We start from the raw sequence: 14011 nt of genomic DNA, 5'->3' as shown, positions 1-14011 counted from the left end.
ATGATATCAAGGGATAGTTGATTTTACGTGCAGATCAGTGTTACAGTCACCTCTCCTGACATGTCTGATGTAGTAGGAAATACTTGTATTCCCCATGAAATAACAATTCAGGAGTATCTTTTCTCAGAACTCTACTGTTCCTTTGTTATTCCTCCTAGACAAGGGGTTTTGGAGCGTGTGACAGTAGGTAGTGTATCATGCATCGCCTGACATTACCAGCTCTCACTGGACACACTTCCAACTGATCCAGCTCTTAAAGGGATGGCTCAGCAAAGTGGTGTAAGGCAAGGGGCTCTGGCATTTCATTTGGAGTCCAAGAATTTACTAGACAGACTAAATAAAGTCCAAAACTCAATGTAAATAGAAGAGACTCAAAAAGGCTCAATATTTTGAGCGGACATAATTGCTGGTATGAGGCAATAAAGTACCTTTACTTTTTTAAGGTCTGGTTCACATCTGCGTTTGATATTATGTTTGCGAAGTCCGCTTGGGGACTGAGTGTTTAATGACTATATTGGGGTCCGTGTGTTTTCAACGCTGTGTCCGCACAAATCATGCGGAGAGGAAAGTGCTGCTTGAACTACTTTTCATGATTCATGCGGACACCACATAGAAAACACACGGACCCCAATATAGTCTATGCAGTCCATGTGCTTTCATTGCTCATTGCTTTTTAATGCGTTCAGCATTCCACGCAGGGGGTCCCTAAGCAGACTCTCCAAACGGAATACAGAATTCAGATGTGAACTGGGCCTAACTATATCTTTTTTGGAGTACTGTCTACTTTTGTATTTCTACTAGAAAGAAATACAATGTATCATTGTGTATGTACAAAACACTTTCTTTGTTGCAGATTAACACATAAACTGCAAAATCAGCAACAAAAACAAAACAAACAAAAAAACAGCTTTTCCGCGCTGTATTTTAAGATGAAATATCTTAATGGGATCTTACTCCCACTGTACATTACATGCAAATCTCTGTGTATATCCAGTTAATGTAACTGGTAAATCACTGGCAGGTTTATTAAAACCAAATATATAAATAAATTAAACAAGCAGAAATGCCTTTCAGGTTCTAATTATTTTGAAATAAAAGTGACTATAAAGGTTACGGATGAGCCCTGCAGGAAACGGAGAGCTATAGGATATACTCTATTAGATATGGGGCTGCCAAATCTACTGTCACTTTTCCCGCAGTTCATGCTGAGCTGATTACTTCATTCCTGACCTGAGGACACAACCTGTTTGCGAGTGAGAATTAATATGAGATGGTAGATCTGTCTTTATGAGCACACAATGACAAGTGTGTGGAATGAGTTCTGCTGCTCTGCAACAAGGACATTGATGCACTGTTGTTCTTTGATTTGCTTGAAAGGTCAAAGCTCAACTTCAATTGCCAAGACATCTATGAACCATGTTTCCCCCAAATAACATAATTATAATCATAAAAATAGCGCTAGCAGTCACTTGTCAAATGATTCGAGTTCTTTTATTCTTTACTTGCTATATAAAGGGTAAAATAAGAAAGGTACAATTGCTGCTTTTACCATTGCTGGTAGCTTAGCAGTATATATTCTAGAAATAGAAGAGCTAAGTTAATAAAATTAGGCTTTCATAATAATGAAATTAAATATATATATACATATATATATATATATATATATATATATATATATATATATAACTAGCTTTTACCCACGACTTCGTCTGCGGTGATTTGAGAATTGAGCGGACACAGATGTGTGAAACTGTAAAAGTGCTTTAAAAAGTTTGGTGGGATAGCAAATGTGGTGATGTGTTATATTGTGTATGTAGTGATACAGACAATGTGATGTGTTATATTGTGTATGTAGTGATACACACAATGTGATGTGTTATATTGTGTATGTAGTGATACACACAATGTGATGTGTTATATTGTGTATGTAGTGATACAGACAATGTGATGTGTTATATTGTGTATGTAGTGATACACACAATGTGATGTGTTATATTGTGTATGTAGTGATACACACAATGTGATGTGTTATATTGTGTATGTAGTGATACAGACAATGTGATGTGTTATATTGTGTATGTAGTGATACAGACAATGTGATGTGTTATATTGTGTATGTAGTGATACAGACAATGTGATGTGTTATATTGTGTATGTAGTGATACAGACAATGTGATTTGTTATATTGTGTATGTAGTGATACAGACAATGTGATGTGTTATATTGTGTATGTAGTGATACAGACAATGTGATGTGTTATATTGTGTATGTAGTGATACAGACAATGTGATGTGTTATATTGTGTATGTAGTGATACACACAATGTGATGTGTTATATTGTGTATGTAGTGATACACACAATGTGATGTGTTATATTGTGTATGTAGTGATACACACAATGTGATGTGTTATATTGTGTATGTAGTGAAGTGTGCAGGCAGGTTGAGGCAGGAAATGCCAGGCAGTGTGTGTGAGTCTATAGCTGATGTGTTATATTGTGTATGTAGTGATACAGACAATGTGAATGTGATGTGTTATATGTGATCTGTTATATTGAGTGAGTAGAGTGAGGGCTACTCCTGAGGTGACAGTAAGGAGTGTGCAGGCAGGTTGAGGCAGGAAATGCCAGGCAGTGTGTGTGAGTCTATAGCTGGGGCTAGATGTCCTGCTTTTGTGAGTCTCCTGCTAGGAAGCCATGTTGTTTAGTGGCACCAAAAGTAGCCTGTGACTCAATCCTAAGGGAAAACTATGTTTGTGGAAAATTGCACGCAAATCCGTCCAGGCGTTTTAGCGTGATTGAGGAACAAACATCCAAACTCACAAACATCCAAACATCCAAACACACAAACTTTCACACTTATAATATTAGTAGGATGTCTTATAGCATGGTTGTAGCAATAAGGTAGACTTGCTTTTAGTCTGACAAATTCATAAGCTGGAATAGTCCTTTCTTAGTCACCGTGAGTGGCCTCAAGCTATAGCATTGGAAAATTAGGTGGGTTTTCAGCTAGAATAGTCTTTCTTTGCCCTGTTCTAGACTAAAAGCTTTATAGGACTTCTACACAGGATGCAAGGATTAAAGTCTTGTGGTGACTCTCATATAACCTTTTACATTGTCTACTTGGGATTTAAGAGCATTCTTAATCACACTTAGGGGGAGTTCAAATGGAGTAACGTGCCGCGTGATGTGGCACGTATATGCCGTGTACGATTTTGCGGCCACAAAATAACGCGGTGTTTACGGCCCACAAAATCTCACACAGCGTATACTTACCGTGGCACGTTACTCCGTGTGAACTCCCCCTCAAGCACATTTAAGCAAACTTTTAGATAAAATATGTCTGCTGTTTTCCAAAAACAGTAGCACTCTTGTGCACAAATGAATGCAATACATCTCACAATCTGTGGGCAGTTATTGTGCCATCATTGTAAAAAAACAAACCAAACCAATAACCATGTTTTTCTAATCCTTTACAGATCCTTTAAGGGCTCTTTCAGATGGACATAGTTCAGTTTTGTGACAGAGATCTGTAATATGATCCCGATGCCTTGCCATAAGGCAGTAACACGTACAGTAACAAGTTTTACTATACATATATGAGTAAAAATTGTACTGTGAGGGGGCAACATGGTGGCTCAGTGGTTAGCACTGCAGCCTTGCAGCGCTGGAGTCCTGGGTTTGAATCCCACCAGGAACAACAACTGCAAGGAGTTTGTATGTTCTCCCCATGTTTGCATGGATTTCCTCCCATACTACAAACACAAAGTGATAGGGAAAAATGTACATTGTGAGCAGTATATGGGGCTCACAATCTACGTTAAAAAAAAAAAATTGTAGTGTAATCAGTTGCATGCCATATTATGAAGCTATTTTCTTCTAGCAGCATTAGTTTGGGAGAATACAGTGCCTTATGGAGACATTATATAGTGTTACCTGCAAGGTCCACCATATAGGTCCTATGCATTTGGCTAGGCTTTGAATAGGCAACTTGTTAGAAAACTTCCCTGTGATAGACGCTGCCCTTTGAAATGGAGCAGAAAAAAGCAAATATGGTATTTGAAACTGGATACAATATTCAATATTGCAGCAAAGTCTACAAGTTCTTAAAGGAAACCTATCATGCTGATAACGCATTTTGATCTGCCAACAGTTTACACCAGAACAGGAGGAGCTGAGAACATTGCTATATAAATTTATGGGAAAAGCTTCTTGTACCATTGAATGTAGCATTAGGTGTCCAGTAGGCAGTCCTTATCAGTGATTAACAGAAATCTCAGGGCTAGCTGTCAATTATTGAGTGACACCACCTAGTAGGCTCTTAGCACAGAAAGGGCAGGGATTGCAATCATATACATCAATCTATTCAGATGATTCTGCTTTATAATATGATAGCGGGAGATTAGACTGTATTTTTATGGTGAGAGTTTCCTTTAAATTAAGCAAATAATGGAAAGAACCATGTTTAGCTCACAAACTAGATCGACAGAGATGAAACTTATAACATGTCTACAGACTACTGGCTGGTAACAACAAGTATAACATAGCTATTGGTATACTGAAGATAAGATCTTATGGAAATTGAATACAATACATTTCATTCCTTATACTTCTATGTCCAGTTAATTGTAAATATCACAAACAAGAGAAAATGATTTTACTGCCGTTCTTATTAAATTACTTTGTTATCAGAACGCATTTGGTGTAAAGTTTTAGAAATGTGAAGCCGCTAATTGAAATGTTATCGGCTTAGTCTTTAGCAGAACTTCTCAGACATGAACGTGTTGTGTGAATAGTCATTAGTTGGAGTTAATTAACTATTTTAGTATTTTCCATGTAGCCATTGTTACAGTATATATATATGCTGAAAATCTAATATGTCTCCATTTTATTCAAGGCACACTTCAAATACTGCTGGCACACTGTTTTATGTCCGTGGCAGGACCTAAGGGGTGGTACATGACACATCAATACCTTTGCTGTCCTTTGAATCCCTAAGTCTTGCACTGCCCCCTCCGGCCCTGCGCTAGGTATAACACAGTGCATCAGTTTTGCTTAGAGTGTTTTATTTTCATGAAATGTTAACATAAAACCACATAACGTTCTTCTGTGGATAGGTCACCGACATTATATAGCATCATGCTGCTTTGTAGTGCTTCTAAGCAAAAGCTGAAAATCCATTTTTGTTTTAGACCAGAGGAGCCATTTTCAAAGCTAGCGATCTAGAGATCCATAAAGCTCCTCTGCAGGCTAATACTGAGGCTTCTGATCATCCAGGTAGGAAGTGTTTTTAATTAAAATATATATATATATATATATATATATATATTAAGCAAAAATAAAAAAAAGGGGGGCACATTCTTAGGGGAAAATCAGAAGTTATGTCAGGAAATGTTTGTTTGTTTGTTTTTTTGCTGAAATAGTACCTGTAGTTGAGGCTTGGAGCAAACTTCCAGGAGATGTAGTTGGGAAATCTATACTAAGTGAATTTAAGCTTGCCTGGGATACAGACATGTCTATTATAAGATAAGATGTATATGAAATTATTATTAATTATTATTATTATTGTTTATTTATATAGCACCATTAATTCCATGGTGCTTTACATTTGGGGGTTACATACAGTACACAAAATATACAGGTAGATATAATACTAACAATGACTGACTGGCACAGTGGGGTAGAGGGCCCTGCCCGCAAGGGCTTATAATCTATGAGGGAAGGGGGTAGAGACAGGAGGAGAGGGGGAGACAGTTCAGATGGTGGTGTGGTGATATTGTTATTGGAGGTTGTAGGCCTTCCTGAATAGGTGAGTCTTCAGGGCCTTCTTGAAGCCTGTGATTGTGGGGATCAGTCTTAGGGCTAGTTCACACGTGGGCAAAGGGGAGGTTTTTGACAGCGGAATTCGCTTCAAAAACCTCTCCTTTAACATGGTGGTCTATGTAGACCACTAGCTTTTTTTTTCCTCCTAGCGTTTTCCGCCTGAAGAAGCGACATGACCTTTCTTCAGGCGGAAAACGCCTGAAGAATTGCATAGAAGTGAATGGGAGGCGAAAACCGCGCGGTAAAAAACCGCGCGGTTTTTTGCACACAAAACCGCGCGGTTTTTTGCAAAAAACCGCGCGGTTTTCACCTGCAGTTTCTATAGCACATATAGGAAAAAAAAACCTAGCGAAAACCGCTAGCGAAAACCGCGTCAAAAACCTCGTCAAAAACCGCGCGGAATGCAAAAAACAGCGTCAAAAAAACTCCTCGAGGTTTTTTACCTCGCACAAATAAGCTAGGCGGTTTTCACGTGTGAACTGACCCTTATGTGTCTTGGTAAGGAGTTCCAGAGTATGGGGGATGCACGGGAGAAATCTTGGAGATGGTTGTGTGAGGAGCGGATGAGGGCAGAGCGGAGTAGGAGGTCATTGGAGGATCTGAGGAACTGAGGAAATAAAATAATATAAGGGCAGGCTAAGTGGACTATGTGGTCTTTTCCTGCTGTCTGTCTTCCATGTTTCCGTATTTCAGTGCTGCCTTAACGTCCTACGCTGCGGCCTCTGTTTAGAGCCCAATGTATGAAAGGGCAGACTTGGCAATACTTTCAGTTGTAGATTGGTGAGAAGTGCTGTGTACTAGATGGTCATTTCTCATATTTATGCCTCATTTTATGAAGTGCATATAAATAACAGCAAATGGAACAACCAATTTATGTTATAATCCTTAAAGGAGGTTGAATACTGGAGAAATAAATGGGCAATATATGGCTAAACCAGATTATTCAGAGACCTTTTCTTATTATCCTAGTTGTGCTTGTTTATCATTGTAAAGGGGTACTGGGTCCTATATACAACATACATATGGCTTATACCCTTGAGAGTGACTTAAATGGACATTATTTGGACTCTAATATTGGGTTATATGGTCATTTGATGATTGATTTTATATTATTTATTATATTTTTATTATATTGATTTTATTTATTCATATTATATTTCAACACATGACAAGTCAGTAAAGGATAAAATATCCTATCTTTTCCCATGAGGGTCCCATGGTAAGGAGGTGTGGGTAATATCTATAAATACTTTAGCTCCTGGCAATAGGACCTCATCTTATGGTCTCATATTCACATATTGTGTTTCTACTAACTTAATTGTCTTGTATTGCTATTACTATAAATTAACATAATTATTGTGATTTAAGATTGCTTACATTTTGAGTAAAACCTCTATGTATATCATCTACATTCAGATCATAATGTGCTTTTTAATTGATTTTCTAGATTCTCAAGTAATGGTCTTGAGATACAATATTCTATCATTTCTGACATTTTTAAATTAGACCTGGATAGTGGAGGGTCAGTCAGTGAACTAAAGTCTAGTCAGTAGTTGGTGGAGCCAGTCTTACTACCATATTGTCTATACAGTTTGACTAATTTGTGGATCAATCAACTAATACACAAATACTATAAGTACAGTGTATTCATGAAGGGAGCCAAGCTGTGAACCTCTCTACATCCTATGAGGTCCTTACATAGGACAGCATTGTCTTATATTAAAGCAGTTGTTTGAGATAAACCGATCTAAATCACTTACTGTATCTAGATAGCAGGGGCAGTCATATGACCACCCAGGCACATTTTCCGATGTTGCATTTCCCCTTTTCCAGAATTGAAATGTCAGCAATGCTCACCACCCCACCACCCCATCTTACTTACCTGTCTTGCTGTCGTATCCTCTGGACAAATACATCACTTCTGGGGAATTCTGGCTCTATTGTGCAGGAGTGGCCGGACAGCGGCCACCCAGAACAAGTGAAGTCCAGTGCCCAAAAGGTCTTTCCCTGAAGACAGGTAAGTATGATGGGGTAAGAGAGGTGAGTTAGTTAGAAAGGACTAGTGGGCAGGCTAGCTAGGGAAACGGGGATTGGGTGTGAGTGAGAAAGGGATGGGGAGGAGGCAGTGAGAGAAGGAGGGAGGGGAAGTCAGCTCTTAGTGAAGTGCAATACATCATGGTAGTTGTAATAAAACAGAGTAGAAAGCTACCCATGTAAACAAATGCAAAAGATGCCAGGGACTCCCCCCCCCCCCAGAAATCACTCAAAAGACTGCTAAAGGCATTTGGTTGTAATAACTAGAGATGAGTGAGTAGTACTCGATCGAGTAGGTATTCGATCGAATACTATGGTATTCGAAATACTCGTACTCGATCGAGTACCACTCGCTGTTTGAATGTAAAAGTTCGATGCAGAACCAGCATTGATTGGCCGAATGCTATACAGTCGGCCAATCAATGCTGGTTCTTCTCCTACCTTTAGAAGTCTTCTCCGTGCAGCTTCCCCGCGGCGTCTTCCGGCTCTTCATTCACTCTGCCAGGCATCGGGCCTGGGCAGAGACGACTGCTCATGTCCGCTTGTAGGGCGGGCATGCACAGTCTGCTCTGCCCAGGCCCGATGCCTGGCAGAGTGAATTCAGAGCTGGAAGATGCCGCGGGGACGCTGCAAGGAGAAGACTGCTCGGAGGATCCAGCCGGACCCTCACTCGTGGACTTGGTAAGTATAATTTGATCGAACGTTGCCTACCCCTGAAACGAGCAGTAGTCGAATATTGAGGGGTTACTCGAAACGATTATCGAACCTCGAACATTTTACTGTTCCCTCATCTCTAGTAATAACCTATTAACAACACTAACAAATTTTGAACAATGATTTTTTTTTTGCCTGGAAAACTCCTTTAAGTCTGCCTCAATACATTATTGACCCAGTACAGTAAAGAGACCTTGTATATTCAAACATGTCATACAATACTGTATTCCAGTGGTTTCATCTGTTTTTAGCACTATTGTAATTTAATATTCCATAAAAATAGCTTTTATTAGTTTATTCAAGGAAATAATGTAAGAAATGTCTACTCACACAGGTCATAGTAAACACACTGTTATACCTCATATTGACAGTAATAGATAGTGGATAATAGGAGACAAACTAATATAAAGTACTTTGTCTGTACAAAGGAAATTAAACAACCTTGGTAGGAAATTAAAGTTCAAACTGGTGAAGAATCATAAACCAGAAACTTTATAGAAGTTTTTCCTTCTTAATTGATAGATTAAAATACCAGATGGTCTGCAGTTTAATACAGTTGCTAATAAAACATAGCTTTATTATAACATATAAAATGTCTGATACATAAGTATTATGTTATTTACATAAAATGTAGGAGAAATTTACATGTAGAGAGAGATAGAAAAATCCCTATTATTAGATAGATACACACGTGGACAAAGTTGTTGGTACTCCTCGTTTAATGAAAGAAAAACCCACAATGGCCACAGAAATAACTTTCATCTGACAAAAGTAATAATAAATAAAAATTCTATGAAAATGAAAAAAATAAAGTCAGACATTGCTTAACAACCTTGCTTCAGAAGAATTTTTAAATAATAAAACTCATGACAGCGGCCTGGACAGAAATGATGGTACCTATAACTTAATATTTTGTTGCACAAACTTTTGAGGAAATCCCTGCAATCAAATGATTCCTGTAACTGTCAATGAGACGTCTGCACCTCTCAACAGCGATTTTGGCCCACTCCTCATGAGCAAACTGCTCCAGTTGTCTCGAGTTTCAAGGGTGCCTTTTCCAGACACCATGTTTCAGCTCCTTCCAAATATGCTCAATAGGATTTTGGTCATGGCTCATAGAAGGCCACTTCGGAATAGTCTTGAGATTTCCTTGTACCCTGCACAGATTCAAGACACCCAGTGCCAGATGCAGCAAAGCACATAGAAGAACAAAGAACATAACAGAGCCTCCTCCGTGTTTCACAGTAGGGAGAGTTTTTTTTTCAAGATACGCTTCATTTTTCCGTCTGTGAACATAGAGCTAATGTGCCTTGCCAATAAGTTTGATTTTTGTCTCATCTGTCCATAGGACATTCTTCCAGAAGCTTTGTGGCTTTTCAACACGTAGTTTGGTTACTATTACTTTTGTCAGATTCAAGTTATTTCTGTGACCATTGCGGGTTTGTCTTTCATTAAACGAGGGGTAAAACAATTTTGTCCACATGTGTAGATAGATAGATAGATAGATAGATAGATAGATAGATAGATAGATAGATAGATAGATAAACAGACGTCCCAGATAGTAAGCTATTGTATGCTGAGACACCGAACAACCATGAGATTCTTGGAGATCAGACCTTAAATTCCAACACACTTGCTTTTGTGATAGAAGCTGCAATTCAGTATAAGTGGAAATGAAAGGGGTTTTTCATTTCAAATTCAGATATTTATTACCTATTTGAAGGCTATGTTGTAAATGTATTACAGATGTTGGTCTATCTCCATGATCCATGGGCATAACTAAGACTCATGGGCCCTGGTGTAGGAGTTCAGCTTGGGTCTTCCAACCTCCAACTTCCTCCAATGCCCTCCCACCTCATCCCGCTGAATGCAAAAACAGTCGGTGTGGAAGTGGTACATACCTAGACCAGAACAGAGCAGATCGTTTGGCAATGCTGTTTACACCATATGCATTGCTAATGTGGCAGATGATTAAAATTTGTAATTATTTCCAGGATCTGTACCTATCTCAAGAATGGAGATCCCCCAACATATGTGCTATGATTATTATAAATAGAGATGTGGCTTTAAATATGACATTCCTTTATTCATTTTTGGGAGGTAAAATTACTTGTTTTTTCAGAACTTACATATACATGAATGGAGAGTGCCGCACATGCACAGTCTCTTTTCCATTTACAGCAGCCATGGGACAAAGGTCAGGGGAATTTAAATTACCTGCAAATGGTGACATGTCCACCAAAGTGAGATGGGAAAAACCCTTGGAGTAAAAAACATTTACTGACTTTTAATGGAGGTTTTCATTTATATGTAAAGTTCTTTTTTTTGTTTTGTTATAGGATTGTACTTCGATGAGTTAATGTTAGTGTTTTCAGCTTTTGCATCTCTTATTACTATTTTACTATGGCCAATAGAGTAAACACAGACGTGCCACTCTTGTTTCCAATGGGATTAGGACCTCGAACTCTCATAAAACCAATTCAACATGCTAGCAAAACCCTCGAAGGTTGTAATTCATCCTCCCTATTTGTTGACAACACATAGACAGATATAGGAGAGTTAGCACTTTGTGATAACTTATAGTAGAATCACTGGGGCAGATTTATTAATAGTGTCTAAGTCTTGGACAGTGCAGACTTAGAATAGACAATCTTAAACTGTGCCAGATTTATCAAAGTGTCTGATGCTGTTTGATAAATCTGGCGTATTGTTAGACTGTCTAGTCAAACGTTACACTATTTATTAGTTGGCTTAAAAGTCCTTGGTGCATTTTTGGTACATAGAGTTGTAACTTAGGCCATGTACATTTCCCACATGGCCATACGCATTTTCCACGAGGTCTCTCCCTTTTCAGCACAGTTTGGAAAAGTATCTAAAACACGATAAATGTGATGCATAACATGTTAGACAGATTTTAGGTGCAATTTACGTCAGAATTCTGAAAGAAAAATAGCTTAATTGAACTATACATATAGGAGAACCTGTCCAGCCAAGAGGACAGCTAAGAAAGTTACATCTGTACCAAAAATTAGTAAACCAGAACTAGAAACTACTACTTGGCCACAAGAACCATGTCTTTTCCAATACACCTAGACATAGTTTTTGTAAATTCTCAGTTTAAGGTTTTATGTTTGGTAGATAATGATATACAGCAGTATTATATAAACATTTGACCACTCAAAATATAAGGTAACCTCTGAGTTACATAGTGGTAGAAGTGTTGCCAATGTACTGAGATGGTGCTATGTGATAGATAAACTTTTTGATGCAATGGAAAATGGGCGATTCTCTTAAGATTCATTTCAGGTTTCGGTGGCTCGGGTCCCAAATTTGTTCCAGGTCAAAGAAGTGTGGATAGGATCAGAAGTTAAATTATTATACTCTAGGGTCTCTTCAGACCCCAGAGTATAATAGGTGGAGGCCCAGAAAAGGTGTTAAAAATACAAAACATTTATACTCTCCTTCCCTCACTTCTTTTGGACCTCCTTGACTCACTCTCTCAATCTATCGCTCACTCTCAGCCTCCTCGGTGACATCATCTTCCAGGGATCACTGCTGAGACTAGTGATTGGGCCTCATCAATCATGTGGGCATGCCGAACATCATGACGCTCAGCATGTCCATTTGACCACTGTGTCCCTAACATAGGCTTCAGCAGTGACCACATGTGCCTGATGTCCCCAGGAGAGCACTGGACACCACGAGGACAGCCAAAAGAGGTGTGGAAAGGTGAGTACAAATTTTTTTTTATTTTTTGTTTGTCATCTACCCTGGACCTCCACCTATTATAATCTGGGGTCTGAAGAGACGCCACAATCTAATAATTTATTGCAGTGTATACCATTTTAGTTAATCCAAGACTAATCTCCATTTGTCAGTTTCATTAAAAACTAAACAATTTGGAATATTCTGGTCAAACTTGACTCGAAACAAAGCCCATCTCTAGAAGCCACCATGTGTATCAATTCAATACTTAAATGTATCAATGTATGAAACAGAATTGTTAATATGTTGCAAAATATCTATGCATGCAATATCAATGTGGAATAATAGTGTTCCATAAGCTTGATATCTATGTCTTCTGTATCTTTGGGAGTCCGGATCAATTACAGTATAAAACCCTTGTACCACTGGCAGTAAGAAGCTAAGTAGCACCTTCTGAAATAGCAACCGAGTGGAGATGAGCTATTCTGGTGGCAATATTTTATGTAATCATAGTCTTCATAGGTATTACATATTTTTATAAGATTATTATCATCATCACAGTTATTTTGAAATATTTCCAGCTTTGCACATACTAAAATTATATTCCAACCTGGTATTTATGTAATTCCTCTATATTGGTGGATAATCTTTGTAGATAATTCAAATCTGTCACTGTGGTGTCATCCTCATGTTATTTCTTATATGTGAATATTATTTAAAATGTGCTAAAAAATAGAATAATGTGACGAAAAAAAGATCTCGATGGCAGATATTATTTTGTTTCCTAAAGTAAAACATTTCAATAATGATCCATATTTATTCTTGTGCAGGTTTCCTAAGCACTGGTGATCAAGCCGCGAAGGGAAATTATGGCCTTCTTGACCTTATTCAAGCCTTACGTTGGACTAGTGAAAACATTGGATTTTTTGGTGGTGATCCTTTAAGAATAACAGTTTTTGGATCTGGTGCTGGTGCCTCATGTGTCAATCTCTTGACTTTGTCCCATTATTCAGAAGGTAACCGTTGGAGCAATTCAACCAAAGGTATTATGCAGGTTGCAAATTTTGTCATTTTTGGTGTCTGCATGTGGCTGTGTGTGACTATTCTCTACTGTCTGGATTCACAACTTTTTTTTGGTTACTATAGTTTTCCATCAACATCTTCGTATGCAATTAAAGTTTTTCGGAGCATCTCGTGACTGACGTGTTTATTAGAACTTGCAAGTGTATTTTTGAGATGCTGGTACATCATGAACACATTTCTGCTTTGCTTGTCGTTCTCCTTACGGACTGTTTTTGTTTTTTTCTAAAAAATATCCTATGAACCACACTGAATGAGGTCAATTGTGTTCTGTCATTCTTTAGTGGCAAGTTTAGCTTCTCACAAGAAGCCTTGGCTTGTAAAAGCAAAATACAATTTTATTTTAATGGTTCCTGCTCAGGAAACATTATCTAGGTTAAAAGAGGAGTTTCAAGATAAGACATACTCACTGAAAATTCATGAGTGGAATTTATTACTGTCTGTGAGAAGGAAGTTTAAATGTTTTGCATGCATGATTCCAAATTGTCAAAGCTTTGAGCTTTTAGTCATATTTTATTTTACTCTCTTATTTTTTTTTCCTTGTCCATTTCAGTTCCACCCAGTGGAATGGAATGAAAGTGATGTATGACTTCTCTATGCACATCATGCTGGTTTTAAGTTGGCATCACACAAACGCAATATAGATTTGCACAGTAG

At 38.1% G+C, this 14011-nt stretch overlaps 1 protein-coding gene across 4 annotated transcripts in view; it reads left to right on the top strand.

Moving 5' to 3' along the window:
- NLGN1 (neuroligin 1) overlaps window positions 1–14011 on the top strand; it is a 390085-nt gene that overhangs the window by 343438 nt on the left and 32636 nt on the right. For all 4 annotated transcript variants that reach the window (XM_075268671.1, XM_075268672.1, XM_075268670.1 and 1 more), the window contains one exon: window positions 13105–13317. In XM_075268671.1, the coding sequence (XP_075124772.1) occupies window positions 13105–13317 (213 nt within the window). The remainder of the gene's footprint in view (window positions 1–13104; window positions 13318–14011) is intronic.

This window comes from Leptodactylus fuscus, chromosome 3 (assembly GCF_031893055.1).
Source record: "Leptodactylus fuscus isolate aLepFus1 chromosome 3, aLepFus1.hap2, whole genome shotgun sequence".
NCBI classification, from domain to species: Eukaryota; Metazoa; Chordata; class Amphibia; order Anura; family Leptodactylidae; genus Leptodactylus; species Leptodactylus fuscus.
This window is presented reverse-complemented; position numbering and strand designations above follow the sequence as displayed.